The sequence below is a fragment of the Pogonomyrmex barbatus genome, unplaced genomic scaffold (assembly GCF_055798465.1).
Source record: "Pogonomyrmex barbatus isolate J1 unplaced genomic scaffold, ASM5579846v1 scaffold1, whole genome shotgun sequence".
Lineage (NCBI taxonomy): Eukaryota > Metazoa > Arthropoda > Insecta > Hymenoptera > Formicidae > Pogonomyrmex > Pogonomyrmex barbatus.
In genome coordinates, this window is record NW_028297098.1 from 24,976,322 (window position 1) to 24,992,364 (window position 16,043).

The window sequence follows — 16,043 nt, forward strand, 5'->3', positions numbered from 1 at the left end:
TTGCGTTGTGAAACGAGGAGAAAAAAAATTGTTTCGTACACCCTCGATTAGTCTGCTCTCCGTCCGTGTAATTTTTCCAAGTCCGCTTCTCGCATTCGCGTTTCATCAATGCCGCAGCGAAGAGAGATGCGGCACCAATTGAAGATCAACTGCCGATCTAGGATAAGTCGCTTCGTGATTTCTCTCCGTCACTGATTGAAAGAGAGAAATCACACGCAGAAGGAGATAGAAATAATTTAACCAGAAAAGATTTGCGTATCCTCGAACGTTTGTTTATCGCGAACGTTTCCGCGCGTTATCTCTCGAAGGCGTCGTTAGCGATACACGCTGACCCGAAACCGACTCTGTGACTCCTGCGATAAAATCCTCCGGAACACTATCGGCTCACTGAAAACGGAGCGCACGTCCGTCAATCTCTTCACCAGTGTTCGTCGGTGTTGACGAGCGAGAACATTCGCAACAGTCTCGAATCCGCTGGTGAGTAATCCACGATCTGCTCGCGAACGGATCCGTCGTAGAGCGCGTCACGCAGATCGATTCTGTGACTAATCGATCTATTATTGTTCGGTTACGTAATTAACATATTCTCCCTCGCATAGGACAGCTCTCAGGCATGAATAGTGTATTTAAATAAGAATCTTGCTATCATCTCAACGCTGATCGCAACGATCATAACAATATAATTAACTGCGTGTCACGATTAATAACGTTGTGAACATTATGGAAATTTAGTCTCGCATGTCTCATGAATGTCTGAAGTTAATTTAACAGTTTAGTTAATTAGATTAAATTTGATAAATTATGCTTAAATTTGATAAAGACAACAAATAATCTTAAAAATTCAAATTCAATGAAATCTTTCTCGTAGAAAACATAATGTCTATCTATTGTGAAATAAACGAGATATATCTCGGATATTTCACAATAGATAGACATCGAGAGCACGAGTTTAGCTCATAAACAGCAACATTGTCGTTGCACAAAATTCAAACTGTTATGAAATATCTTGAAAACGAAAAATTATATAAAATCAAAGAAACGAATCAATGTGCATTTCAAAGTTAAAAATTGATACTTTCGCATGCCATTAGTAAATTAAAAAAAAATTTGATTCTATGATTCTACTACAACGTGAAAACTTTTAAAATTGTTATTTTTTTGTTTCTTTGACGCTATTTTTCTCGAAATTGTAACGTGATTAAATTTTGACAACGAATTTATATTTACCGGGAAAAAATTTATCGAAAATAACTATTTATATTCGTGACGAAAGAAAAAGTCAAATTTTATCGGATAATGTGTGTTATATAGGAAAAAAAACTATTTTCAAATTTGTATTTTGTACTTTGAAAATGAGAAGTCATATCGAAACAAATCAAAGTGCATCTTAAAGTTAAAGATTGATACTTAATGTGCCATTATTGAAATTTGAAAAAAAAAGATTTGATACCGAAATTATAACGCCATGAAAACTTTCAAAATCATCGTTTTTTTTTTTCTTTTCGACGTCATTGTTCTCAAAATTGTGACGTGGTGATAGTCAAATTTAGATAGCGAATTCGTGTTTAGTGGGCAAAAATACGTCGGAAATCACTATTCATGTTATAAAATGATGTTGGACACTGTTATCAAAGAATGATACGACAACAAACTGCTAAATTAAGATTAACATGGAATAAGAATGTAGATATATAAAGAGTGGACATAAGTTAAGAACGTAGATAAACGTATGACTTCAAAGTTACACGGCGTTATGAGGATTGAGCAATCGGATTTGACCGTGAGCGAAGTCACCCCGAAGCACCAGAGGTCTGCAAGCAGTGTGAAAGGATCAACGGCATCATAAAAGAAGCTGCGCTACGCGACGTTTGCCATTCCGCGAATTATGTCTGACGAAGATCCGCTCATCAATCGCGCGAGTTTCCGGTTTCTCTTTCACAAACGATACGAATGCGTTCCTGCAAGATTCACCTCTCGCCTCGTGTTACACGCGCGCGGCGACATTAATCGTGCAGTGAGCGAAGTACGCATTGACAAATCAAGCGGGCCGGAAGCAACAGCACGGTAAAGTATGAATATCGCGATTGCAATGAGTTTAATTGATAAACGCTCAATGGAGCTTAGTGTTTAAAAGAATAAAAGGTAGCTGCGGGACGCATAACAAAACGTTTGTAGGGCAATTATCGATTACCGCGATTACAGCGTGAATTAATAAAAGCAAAGTCGGCGCGCCGCTTTCATGATTCAATGGTAAATTGCAATTTTCAAGATCTGTTGAAAAAAAAAAAAAAACAAGTTTCCGAAAAACACTTAGCGACTTGAAAATTGTAACGAATAAATTATCGGTTCGCGATTGGCTTATTAAAGCAACCGTCCCGGCAAACCTATCATCATCGCACAAAGGTATGTAATCCAACATAATAGATTAATTGAACGTGATCAGCCAGGTACGATATCGCATAATCACGCACGGTAATGATTTGAAACTGCACCGCGTAATGAACCATAGGCTGAGGAGCGAGTTGAATTACCATGTTCATTTGTATTATACTCGTTAGAGTTGAAAGATGGCCAAGTTGTACAGAGAATACAAACGCCGCGAATCCCTAATGGCAAATTGTGGTTAACGGAAGTAATATGACTCATGGAAATTTAAACCTTGTCAATTATAACAACAATGTAACATTAGAAACACGGAACGACTAATTAGATATATTTATAATAAGTGATCCGCTAAAGACGAATTATTATAAAGTCGTTCTAGAAATATAAATAGCTATAACTAAGAAATGTATAATGTAAATTGTGAAACATCACTCAGAGAGAACAATTTTGTTCAAATATTTAAAAATCTAGGTAGATCTGAAAATAATTTTGTAAAGCTATCAAAATAATTATACACAATGTCCAAATTAGTTGCAGAGATAAAAAATTTTTGCATTTTATCACCCTTGAGCAACTTACATAATAATTTGATAGATGGTTTAATATTAAATTATTTTCAGATCTAGGTCCAATTTTTAGATATTTTAATAAAATTGTTCTTTGCATAAAAATACAAGATGATAAAAGATCGTACTTAATAATAACTTTTTAAAATTAACGTAAGAGATTGCATATCATGTGAAGATGCATTGTAGATCGTTATCGGCGTATAGGAATAGAATCTCTTCGCTTTAAAAGGAATAAAAATGCAACTCAATTAACTACACGTTTATGATATATATTTTGCTAGAAATGAAGTATTAAGAAATCTCTTGCTAGAATAAACAACAATAATAATAATGATATAACGGTGCGTAGTAATGTATTGTAAAACGGGAAAAGGTATAAATTAAATTGAAAACGCTTCTGAGAGAAATGTGGTATATCGCGATATATGCGGTATTTGCCGCGTTCAATGCCCGTATTAATATTTAATTACACTCCGTTAATACATAATTACTTGTTAATTGCGAGCGTGCCGCGATACGCGTAAATTCACCCACGCGAATAGTCACGAGTAGGGATACGAGTGGAGGATACGAGTTCGGCGTCTGTGCGTCTCATATATACATCAGTTTTCACGCGTGCACTCGAAGCAGTGACCGTTGCCGCCAAGTTCCACGATAAGTTCCCGATAGGAAATTTACAATTAATGGACACATCCGCGTCTGTGGAATGAAACCGTGAAAGTGAATATCGATCGCGAACGTCGATTAAAAGTCGGCAAAAAGAAAAAAGACGACGACGAAAGTGGAATTACGAGGTAAGAGAAGCGGTAAATAAATCAAACGTTTCTCTTTATCTCGGTACATCGGATTTCAACGAGGCGCAAATAAATCAAAATCAAAAATTTAACGATCAAGATTCGCCAAAAAAAGAGTCAAGATTTTCCGCTTTTTGCGAAAGTGTCGAGTGTCTCGGACGATCATATTCTTTCTTTCTTTCGTCGTTTTTTTTACAGGCTGGCGGAATAGAAATTGCATTTAATAGGCGATTAATTTTATCGCCATTATTATCGGATTTAAGTGGAACGCTTAATACGCACTTCGAGAGATTTTATCACTTTCACAGATTCGCTAATGTAAAACTCACGGTCTTGTCTTACGCGATTCGTCGCGCTGAGCGTCGCGTCATTTTTCACGCATTTGCACGCGCGGGGCCGACGCGGGAGACTCTCGAGGAAATTCTCACGAATTTCTCTCCACATCGGCACATTCACGGACAGGACGGAGCGCTTCCGCATCCGAGGAGGACGCGGGGGATAGACGGGACGGGTTCGCGCCACGTGCCGAGTGGCATCACGGGAGATGCAGATGACGGGACGGGTTCGCGCCGCGCTCTGCAATTTCCGGCGGCCCCGCGGGGTCGTGCGCCGCTCTTTGCTCTTTCTCGCCCCGTCGTCTTTCCCGTCCCGTCCCGTCTCTCGCGTCTCTCGCCGAGCCGAGCCAGCGGCGTTCTAGAAACCTACCTACATGCCGCATCTCGCGAGCGCGAGATCTGTGCGAAAGCCGGTCGGTGCGGATTGGCACGAGTCCCGACCCAGTTCTTCCAGAGCCATTCGACCGTAATCGGAAGCGTCGAGCGCGGAATATGCGGAATATACGTACACGGCATACGTTCACGTTCACGCCGTGCACGTGGCTGCAATAAGACCTAAGAGGTTCGTCTTCGGGAGACTTCCACGTCTCCTACTTCGGCATTTATGAAAATCTGTGCCAAGAAGATTCGCGCTTTCAAAAATGAATATCTTGTTGATGTCAATTATTACTAATTTAGCTTGTAAACTTGTATTCTAAGAAATTATTTTCCCATTAATGTTTTCTGCATTTATGAGATTTGTGCCAAGAAAACTCTCGCTTTCAAAAATAAGTTGTACAATGTCTCGTCGATTAATTATTACTTACGTTTAATTTTTTTCAATTTTATTCTAAGAAATTGTTTCTCATTAATATTTTCTCATATTTTTACTCTATCAATGTTCATCACGTGTTCATTCCGATTTTTATAATTTATTTTTATTATTAACATTTTATAATTAATGGGTAAATGCACGCCTCCAGGCAATTGTATCTTTTTACTGCCTGACTTTCTTGACTATGTTTCTACTCGTCTGGTATGACGAAGATGCCCATTAATTATAGTAATCGAGATATATGAGCGGTCGTGCGTCTTGACACAGATTGCAATCTCAAGTGCATTTAATCTTTCGCACGCGATCGCATCGATTATCATAAAATATCATTAGTTTATGCGCAGAGAGTCAGCCATCGTATAACGAAAAAGAAAGGAAAAAGCGAGAAAAATTCGCAAAGTAATCCGACTGCAAATGTATTGAAACGTAATTATAGTCAATCTCTAATTTGTTTCATTGAAATTTTTTACGAAAGAGTCTCGTGGGAGACAGTAATTATCATTCTCACGATCCCTTTTCTGCGGTACGAAAAAAAAAAATTCTTTCCCCATTGTCGTTGCAAGAATCAAGTATCATTAGTTGCAAATAACGTATGTGCAATAGCTATTATATTGTGCCGTTGAACTCGCACGATTGGTTTCGAAACTGTTGCAAGGATCGAAGAGAACCATAAACTCTCTAGCGCGGTCTTACATAAGTAAAAAGGGAAGAATATTAATTTAGCTTACTAATTAAAATAGCTCCACTTTTGTCAGCTGTAGAAAATAATCTTGATTACATTTCTTATTTCGGAAAAAAAATGAAAGAAATTTTCGGGGACCTCCTATCCTTCTGCCTATTTGACTATTCTGCCTATTCGTAACCTGCCAATATTTCACAACTATAATTTGTCTGCAATTACAATACAATCTCCGTTCTCCATTCGCGATTGCGAGATCATGCCCGATCCGCTCGCGATTATGCATCGTCGCTTTTGAGGCCCTATGTAGCACAAGGTGTTCCCGCGGCGATTTATCGTTTCAAATTGAGTTCAACGATGACGGTCGAAAGAGATCGGTGAGATTCGCATTCGGATCATACGACGTTCGTCACTTTTCCGACAAATTCTGACAATGGCGGTTGAGAGTCCGAGCTCTGCTCGGTTTCGCAGCTCTGCTGTCAATTGCGGCAATTTTCTTAGCAGAGCAAGCGAGGCGTGAATTCAAGGACAAAGTCTCTCAAGGACTTCATTCTCGTTATTACACATTTAGACGAATGTTGGGATGATTTTATATAACTGTTGAATAAACCTTATATATATTTTTCAACAATGATAAATGTGTGTAGTGTATCAGAATTTTCAGAATATTACACGATGGAATACCTTTATAATATTAAAGCATAATAAAGAATAATAATTGCTTATCAAAGAATCATTTAGCAATTGTCTGATCTGACAAAATTCTTTATCCAATTTGACAAATTCCAATCGCATAAAGAATTCAATCGTCTCGGGAATAAATGTAAACATAAATGCAATAATATTTCAGATATTCCAAAATGTTATTTTTAATATTGACGGCGTGTCTCCTCGCCGTGACTCACGCCGGATGTCCCATGAGGCCGACTGTGGAACAAACTTCCTCAGGCAGGACGCCGGGCGACGGGGGTTATAGAATTCTCATCAGCGGACAGACAAACGGATACGTCCCGAATGCAGTACATACAATCAGCCTGCAAGGTTGCGCATTCCTAAAAGAAAGTTCACAAAATTAATCAAATAAGACGCAAATAAAATAAAATAAAAAACATAAATGCGAAAGAAATTTCCAAGATTTTCATATGTCGACTGTGAGGTGTCACCGTAATCGGCTAATCGATGTAAAATTTTAGGGTCGCAAACGCATGAGAGATTACAGCAATTTACAAGATTCACGCTCACGGTGCACTCGCAGCACGCGCCAAATAATCCTTCGGCTCGCATCGGTTATTTCCAGCTGTTTCCTGATTCCTTGACTACCTTCAACGAGGACTGCATCAACACGGTCTCAGAGACAACCGATTATCCCAAGTCTGAGGTAAATAAGTAGAATTATATTTTGTATAATATTAATAATAATAACAACACGTCAATTTATCTTCTTGATAGATCCAAGTGATGTGGCGGGCGCCTCAGGCCGGCTCTGGATGCGTCATTTTCACCGCGATGATTTTGGAGAACAACGTACGATGGTACGCGGAAGACGGCGGTCTCTCCAAAACTGTTTGCGAATCAACAGGCACGGAAACTTCGAACGAGACTAGATGTTGTGCTTGCGACGAAGCGAAATATTCAGTGAGATACGAGTTCTATCGTAAAGTTTAACATTTATCGACATAAAAGATTTACATTTTCTTAAATCTCGTAAATCTTTTTTTTTTTTTTAATTTGCATGTGTATTGCGGATGGATAAATTCGGAGCGCTTTGTCATATTGTTTTTTAGCTAACTATGGAGGGCATCTGGTCGAATAGAACACATCCGAAGGACTTTCCATTTTCTGCCTGGTTGACTCATTTTAGCGACGTTATCGGTGCGTCGCATGAACCAGGCTTTTCCTTCTGGGGTAGAGATCATATCGCGACGGATGGTTTTCGGCAATTAGCCGAATGGGGTTCTGCAACGGGCGTGGAAGCAGAATTAAGAGAAAAATCCAGACAGCTTAGAACGCTTATTAAAGCCGCTGGACTTTGGTATCCGAATGTTAATACTAATACGACAACGAGCTTCAGGTAAATATCGTTCGCTTGTGAAATACATATTTATCAAAATAATGAAGTCTCTTGATGTCAATAGCTGATAGAACAAATCGCGATAAAATATATATGAGACCCTATTCGATTATTTGATCCCGAAGATTAGGATAGATTCTGATTTGGAAGTTTATTTCAGATCGAAATCTATGCTGTATTTGGAAAGATTTTGTAGAAATTTTTATGCAAGTACCCACGGTTCTGGTGTTTTTGTTAAATATTTAAAAATTTGATCAAATATAAATTTAAAAATAATTATGCACAAATTTTTCTAACAATTACATTAAATATTCTATATAATTATTTATATGATGAACAAAGTTATTTAGAAATTTCGACAAAACTGATCTTTCCAAATATATTGTAATCATAATTTTCTTCTAATCAGATATTTAAATTAAGTTAAGTTTTTAAATATTTTCTTTGAAGATGATAGAAAACTTTTTAATTATTTAAACGTTTTTCTCACATCTTAATTTTAATATTTGCTATTTTCTGAACTGTCAGTTTTTTTCTTTTCATGATTTCAGCGTAGATCGAAAACACCCTCTTCTATCAGTAGCTTCAATGTTGGGTCCATCTCCCGACTGGGTGGTAGGAGTGAGCAAATTGAATCTTTGTCAGAAGGACTGCACCTGGGCAAAAAGTATGATAATTGATCTTTATCCTTGGGACGCCGGCACCGACAACGGCATCAGTTATATGTCACCGAATTCCGAGACAAAACCACGCGAGAAGATGAGGCCGATAACGACGCTTTATCCGGAAGATCCGCGATCACCGTTTTACGATCCGTCCGGGAAACCCATGCATCCATTAGCGAGATTGTACTTAAATCGGGAGAAAATTATTCAACGCGGATGCAGCGAGGAAGTTCTGCAGCAGCAAGTAGCCGAATTGGAAGTCGCCGAAAACACCGAGGATACATCGAGACGTATGCATGCTATGTCGTTCAAATATTTTTAACAGCCGATCTTTAAAAAAACAATCAGAGAAATTTAATTTTTTTTTTTTTAACTCTATTGTAGCTAGATAGATATTTTAGTAAAGTCTTAACAGACGGTATCGAGTTTATCCTCAATTAAGGATTACGAGCGTAATTTAGCTTTACTTTGCTCTGAATTTGAAGCGGAGTGCCAAACGACGGATTACTCGCCGTGGTCGTCGTGTTCAGTGACCTGTGGTAAAGGCTTAAGGATGCGCACGAGATCGTACAGAATGCCGGAGAAAGCGGCTATGTTTAACTGCAATAGGCAGCTGGTCTCGAAGGAGATGTGCGTCGCGTCAATTCCAGAATGCTCGTAAGTACGTTCGTCGTTTAAGCGGGCTTTATCGTGTCTTAATGGAAATTAAGAAATTTTTAAAAGTCTATTAAAAGTCAAATCAACGCGAAAATAATAATTTACAAATATCGCACGGAAAAAAATTGTGCGTGCTGAATATTTAAAAATTTGACCAAAGACAAATCGTTCTTTCTATAATATTAGTTATAAAAGTCGCTGTAAATTTCGCCTTTCGTATATAAACGCGATTACGCGATATAATCGACATTTTAGGGGAGAGGAAGAGAACGACGACGACGCGATTTTGTCGCGACTCGAAAGTGAACTACCAATTTGCGAAACTACCGAATGGAGCGAGTGGTCCGAATGCTCAAACACATGTGGGGTTGGCTTGAAGATGCGAACGAGGAGATTCCGCGATCGACGCGGCCGCAAACAATGTCCGCTCGTGTCACTCGTCGAGAAGGAGAAGTGCATGGAACCGCCGTGTCCGGTGGGAACAGAGGAGCAACTCGATCCCGTATGCAAGGTACGAAGATCAAAAATCATTTGTCATGAGACGAATGAAAATTCGCCGATAATTCACAATGATCAATGATGATTCAAGGTGACGGACTGGTCCGATTGGTCGCCGTGCAGCGCTTCCTGTGGTAAAGGTGTAAAATTGAGGACCAGGTTGCTGATGGTCGATCCGTCGCTGCAAGAAGAGTGCTCCTCGCGCGTGGAATTGCTTCAGCAACGACCCTGTCTCATTCAGTCAGACTGTACATTCGATATGGCAACGGCGAAAGGTAAAAATATTCTATTAATATAACATAAACCGATCGTCGATATATTCGAATACTGGGAATTGAACACTGACACTTCTCGATAAGGCAAGATCTTCGACGCCAAGTGATCTTTTTATTTCTGAATTTATAAATATATAAATTTATGTATATATATATATATATATATATATATATATTTATAAATTTATATTTATTATATTAGGAATCCAAAAATCCTGCCTCCCTTGAGTAATGTCGATATTCAATTTCCGTATTTCTAAAAACAATCTCCCTTTGGCGATCAAGATTGAATTGTCAGTTTCTGGAACTCGCTGTATTTCTCATTTCTTCAGTCGTATGCATGGAAGACGCGGATCCCGGCCCATGCAGGGGCTACTTCCAGAGATGGGCTTTCAACCCGCGCAAATTAATGTGCACGCCCTTCGCGTACGGTGGTTGTCGCGGCAATCGGAACAACTTCCTGACGTCGGACGAGTGCAGCAACACCTGCGGCGTCGTAAGTCGGAAATATTTTCTCGAAAATCAGTCGAGGGTGCGAGATAAGCGAGATTGACGAACCGTCATCTAAATTCTCTCGTCTCCAGGTACGAGCTGTTCTTACCGGCCAGGTCTTTAATGAGACTATAAATCAAGATGAAACGCTCACCGACTCGTTGAATCCTCCTCATCTTCCCGTGGATTGCGTGGTGACCCGTTGGTCAAATTGGTCACCGTGTAGTGTCACTTGCGGCGTTGGTCGCGTCACAAGTTACCGCACAATCCAGGTAAGTTAAACTTGGACTTCGAGCGATTGGCTATGCGTTATAGCGGAATTTACGCTGAATACGCGCCACTCGCTGTAATTATCAAGGTATTACGAAAAGTTCTTCCACTTGACATTACGAGACTCTCTTTGTCCCAACGATTATCGCATTCTGTTTGCGCAATTAGCGAGAAGCTGCGTACGGCGGCCGACCCTGCCCGAAGAAGCTGCATCGTCGTTATCGTTGCGAGCTGGCGCCGTGTGAATGATAAATCAACAGGAAGCCGATGCAAACTCGATGGCATTTAAGCTAGGATTAATATGTAGCTGATGTAGATGATGTCTTAAGGATTACTCAGGCAAAGGATCTGTCAGAAAAAGATAATTTAATTACATCTGTAAAGAGGTAAATCTCTGTAAATTTTTAATCTTAGAACGTACGAGATGCCTAATGCCATGTACACGAATGCATAACGTGGATTATTGTGCCCCGTGCGCAATTTGATTTTTTTTTTATTTCCGCATTTTCTTTTTTCGCTTACGATTCCTTCTCTGCCGAAAAGCGCCATGGTGAAGAAAATAATTTCGTTTGTAAAAAAAAAAAAAAAAGAAGAAACTGTAACTATTGAAATCAATTGGGATTATCGTGCGCAATGGAAACTGAGATACTTCAATGATATTACACGTATATTACATCACTCGCAAAGTGATCCACGTTGAACATTCCAATTAATATTAATCGATGCTTTTATAGACTATCGATGTACATTACTGCCGGTCCTCCATTGCCAATATTGCCTCTTTTCAAATTAATCGCGTTATAAACATTATGCTGTGTTCTGCCCTTGCTACAAAACGCTGAATACGAAATAAACGGATTATCAGAATAAACGATATTTTATTAATGGTCACTTCCTGTGTCATTTTCTACCTGCTGATTCCCATCGAATTTCAATCGATATATACAAAACGCAGCGTTGATGACGTAATCGTTATAAAGCGATTATATAAATATCGTCTGTCTTCCATAACGCATCCTTTCAAATTTAACACACTCAAATCTCGTAGTTTGCGTCGCAACAAATTAATATCGTGCATATCAAACGAAACGGTTAACCAGCTGCATTGTGGTGTTGCTCCAAATGTGGAAAGAAAACTCTGCTGACGTATCACAGATATGCGTAAAAAACGCGCTTGGAATTAAATCCGGAATTAATTCACGTCTCTCGTTACACGCAATCGTATTTTTAAAATGTGACACAACGCCTCGAGCAATGCACATGATCGACCGAGCAATTAATATCGCAGATATTAATTGCTTATGTCCTCTACAGGATGTTCCGTAAGTCGAGGTCAATCACTCGGGAGATGAATGGAGTCTCAAAAACAAGTGGAAGCTGATATGAACATGGGTCTCTCTCTCTCTTCTTTCAATTTTGACAAAAAAAAAATTCGGAAGCGAAGCAATTTGAAGTTTCAACGTAAAAATGGTGACAACTCGAAAACAACGCTTGGATTTTTATTCTAACTAATTTTTTTCTCGTTTTTGGATCCTTAATCATCCCTCCCGAACGATTGACTTCCATTTTTGAAATACTCTGTATAAAAATTCATGCGCCTACAATTTACTACGGATTCTGAATAGCGATCGGTTCTCTTTAAAAAATGCCGTGCAGCCTCGAGCGGATTTTTCGACGCCACTACGGTTTCCCATTATTTCTCGTGACGCATACATTTACGCGTATATAGAAGTAACACGTGATTTCGCAAATAGAAAAAATTCCGCCACTTTTATACATCGTGAGAAAATTCGATCGGACTCGCAGGACTGTTGTCAAATAATTCCGGGATCTATCTCGCGCCTATCGAAATCAGTTGGTTCCACTTACGTTTCGGTCGCGGTCCTTTTCCATTCGCAAACAAACACTCGCTACTTATCGCCAAACTCGAAACTCTAGCTTCACACAGTTACATTAATAATCTCATATAAATAATACACGTAAGTGGTATAATGACTAAATCTACTATACATCTACCAAGAGTGCCAAACCGTCACGTTGAGTGTCTTTTCTTTAAAATCACGCACTCCTCGCGTAATATCAATTATCAAACAGTCTGATTTCTTTTTTATGGCGCACCTTAAATCCTATTCTATTTAACGAATTTATTAATTCGACGGTATGATACGCTGGGTAAATACATAGCGTCATTCGATAATGACTATATCTCTCTTATCGAGCGTTATCGAGACCACGGGAAGATCGATGATGAATAGGGGAACGAAGCGAGGGAGCAATTGGACAATGCCCTCAGGGCGACTTGCTCCTCGGGAACTTACCTGGTGGTGCTGATCGCGCGATCCGTTTGACATTAATGATAATAATAATAATTATTAACGTACATACACGTAATATCTAGGAAATAGTACGTAATATCTAGGACTCTCGTTCCTTTAGGCCACTACTCGACTATGTACTACGGCGTGTTCTTTGGTCGTGCCACTTGTTCCTGCTCTCTTCTGCGTCTCGCGAGAAACTCGGGCGAAGTCGATTCGGCGTCCCTTCGCCTTCGACTTTATGACTCGACGTAACAAAAGAGTTTAGTTGTTCGACAGTCCAAACATAGGCGGAGGAGTTGCGCGGCTTGGATCGTCAGAAGTCGGCTCGTCAGCAATTACGGAGGCTTGCGATTAAGAGCGAATAAATTCCACACCGGAATGTTGCAGAGATGGGGATTTTTAAGGATCCGATCGTCTCTCTTTCGCGCAATTTATGACACGCATGCATTACGAAAGGATTATTACACAATTGATTCTCTCGAACCCCCGCGCCCCGCGCGCGCGCGTTCTGTGGCCGTTTCTAAACTATCGTAGAATAAAAAATAATTAGAAATCGTTCGCTGACGGTGGCTACCAGTTAAGTCGTTCGCGACTAGAATGAGATAAGATGTGGAAGAAATAAATCGTCGAAGAAACCGTCGATTACTTGAAAAGGTAGGAGGCTACGAGTCTCGTTCTTCGATAGACCAGCTCTCCGAAGACGCGAGAGCTTCTGCTCGAGGTAACGTAATTTGTTGCGTCCCTCGATAGTTAACTTAATAATATAGTAATAATCGTTCATTTTTTCCCCTTTTTATTACGAGATCTGACTGACTAGTGTTGACTAGGCTATTTACCGCCGACTCCCATTTGCCACTTCCGTTCTGGCAGTAGTAGTAATAGTAGTAATTCTCAGTACAATCTACCGTCGATCGTCGCTCAGAGACAGCCGCGTGAGAAGGTACCGCGATCAATCATACGTGATATTTCGTCAGCTTTACTAACGTTAAAAATAATTGAACAATAGATTGTTGTGAAAACGACGTATAATACGATTTTATGTACGGTAAAAAAGTTTAAGAAAGAAAAAAGAGAAACTCGTCAGAGTAACGGTAGAAACTCTAATTTGAGAGAATATGTAAAATAAATGTTCCAATGATCGAATATGTCTCTGTATTCAGAGACACTTGCACTTGAAACTTATTATCACTAATTTGGAATGTTTTTTATTAAACTTTTAAAATTGTAATCTTTAAATATTTAAAGATATTTATGTGATGAGCTATTTTAAATATTATGTAAATTAACGTTTAAAAAAAAAAATTATATCGTGAATCTTAACAAAAATTCAACAACCTTGGTTCCGCATTGTTACATGTCATGATTACTGGAACATTTACCCTAACATAAAATATAAAAATAAATATGTGTATAGGGACAGAAATAATTCTTAATAAATACAACGTACCAATAATCTGAACTGGCAATCATCTCATGGAAGAAGAAGCGTTCGTAACGAAAGAATATTAAAAGGATTCGCAAAAAAGGAAGAGGATATATAGACTCCGATGAAAGACAGGGTTCCTTCGAGATTCCCGATCGACGTCGGTCTTACGTTTAATCGGCATGGCGCGACGCGACGCGTCGCGTCGCGTCGCGAGGAAGGCATCATTGTGCGTCTGCCGATGTCGGGACGATCGTGCATGCGTGCGTGCGTGCGTGCGTGCGTGCGTGCGTGCGTGCGTGCGTGCGTGCACGTGCATATGCGAGCACGATCGTCGTCGACGTCGTTCTAGCCTCATGGCCGTTGTAAACGAAGCTCGAAGCTGAGTTCCGACTGGTGTTTCCTGTGTCAGCTGGTCGGCCGCCGCCCGTCGGCGACACATCCGTTTCCTCAGAGCCAGCCGGCGGACACGTCGTGGCCGGAAATCGGCTCGATACCGGGAAGACGTTGCAGCTGCGTCGCCGATCCGTTTCGCTTCGCCGTGATCGACGTCGAGCCGCTCGCCACGACGCTCTCCTCGGTGGTCGACGGCGTCAGCGGAACGACGACACCTGGAAAACAACGACCGCTCGTAAATGTCTGCTCGTTTCCGCCTATAAAAATCTTATAAATATTTATATCTTAAAAATTATATACGAAACATTTTTATACGAAAACAATCTAATGTAAAAATTGTATTAGCATCGTCACATAAATTTGGATAAAAATATACGTCAGAAACGAATGTCTACATATCTTTCTGGTTATTCATAATTTACAATATGTTCTAATTACGCGCGCGTGTAATTGTTCAAATCAAGTGGCGGATAATGGATATACCGCATAGTTACGCACGATATAATTGGTTCATCCCACACACTCTGCCGTGAAATAATATCCCGTGTAACAACGCTATCGGCTTACCTTGCTGCGCGTTGATACGCTCGCTGATGGCGATCTCGACGACGTCGAGGCTAGGCTGCTGGCTCTGCGTGACCTCGTGCCGTCGTGACAACGTTATTGACGATTGTGGCGTTAATTCGGGGCCCCGGGTGGGCACGCTGCTGGCGCGTTGCAGCTGCTTTTTCGAGTAAACCCTGCATGCCAAGACGGTGGCGACCGAGGACGTCGCGCTCGAGTCCGCGGGATTCGTATTGGTGCTGCTGGTCATCGCGGGGGTGGACAACCTCGAGGCGGAGAATTTTTTGCGCTTCTTCCTCAGGGCGGCCAGAGCCGGGCCCAGACCGTGGGCAAACATGTGATGCGCCTCGTGATGGTGCGCGTGATGAGAATGAGAGTGATGGGGATGTTGCGTGCTTTGTATATCGTGACTGGCACCCTCCAAGGAGGACTTCGAATCCGAGGAGCCCTCGGACCGCGTCCCGCCGTCCTCGGACGCCGGCGAGTACACCGAGTCCTCCGAACGAGATCTACCTGGGAAGAGAAAATGTTCGTTTATTCATAAAGTAACTCCTCATTATTGTTTTATTAAAACAAAACGAAAGATTTATCAGAGTAAAAGAGTATTAAATCGAAATTTTTAGAAAAGAAATGAGAAATAAAAAATATATGTCGATAAAAGATTTAATAATAAGAAATTTTTTATTCCATGTTCTTCATTTTTAGTTATATTTTTAAGTACTTTCGTAACTTTAATTAGTGAAGCGTATAATTTTTCAAATTATATCTAATATTTTAGCAAGCGTATAATAATATTGCATCGCGCGAGATTAATTACGATATTAAAATATCATAATAT

At 40.1% G+C, this 16,043-nt stretch overlaps 2 protein-coding genes across 7 annotated transcripts in view; one reads left to right on the plus strand and one right to left on the minus strand.

The window, feature by feature from the left end:
* Window positions 1-342: 342 nt before the first annotated feature.
* Window positions 343-11,395, plus strand: fat-spondin (extracellular matrix protein f-spondin). Of its 2 annotated transcripts, none has more exons than XM_089085330.1 (12): window positions 343-477; window positions 6,427-6,617; window positions 6,770-6,954; window positions 7,026-7,211; window positions 7,361-7,647; window positions 8,199-8,602; window positions 8,798-8,969; window positions 9,225-9,480; window positions 9,559-9,742; window positions 10,075-10,238; window positions 10,327-10,506; window positions 10,673-11,395. In XM_089085330.1, exons 2-12 carry the CDS (start codon window positions 6,437-6,439, stop codon window positions 10,751-10,753), a joined length of 2,280 nt encoding a protein of 759 aa, XP_088941456.1. In that variant the 5' UTR covers window positions 343-477; window positions 6,427-6,436; the 3' UTR covers window positions 10,754-11,395. The 2 variants fall into 2 exon arrangements, with proteins under 2 accessions (XP_088941456.1, XP_088941455.1); XM_089085329.1 differs by lacking the exon at window positions 343-477 and adding an exon at window positions 1,886-2,064.
* Trpgamma (Transient receptor potential cation channel gamma) overlaps window positions 746-16,043 on the minus strand; it is a 94,897-nt gene continuing 79,599 nt past the window's right edge. For 4 of the 5 annotated variants that reach the window (XM_089085325.1, XM_089085327.1, XM_089085324.1 and 1 more), the window contains 4 exons: window positions 15,209-15,718; window positions 10,389-14,856; window positions 6,482-6,628; window positions 746-4,695 (listed from right to left, as the gene is read on the minus strand). In XM_089085325.1, the coding sequence (XP_088941451.1) occupies window positions 14,696-14,856; window positions 15,209-15,718 (671 nt within the window). In that variant the 3' untranslated portion in view covers window positions 746-4,695; window positions 6,482-6,628; window positions 10,389-14,695. Of the gene's footprint in view, window positions 4,696-6,481; window positions 6,629-10,388; window positions 14,857-15,208; window positions 15,719-16,043 lie in introns of those variants that run through there. The other variant, XM_089085328.1, reaches the window with a different exon arrangement.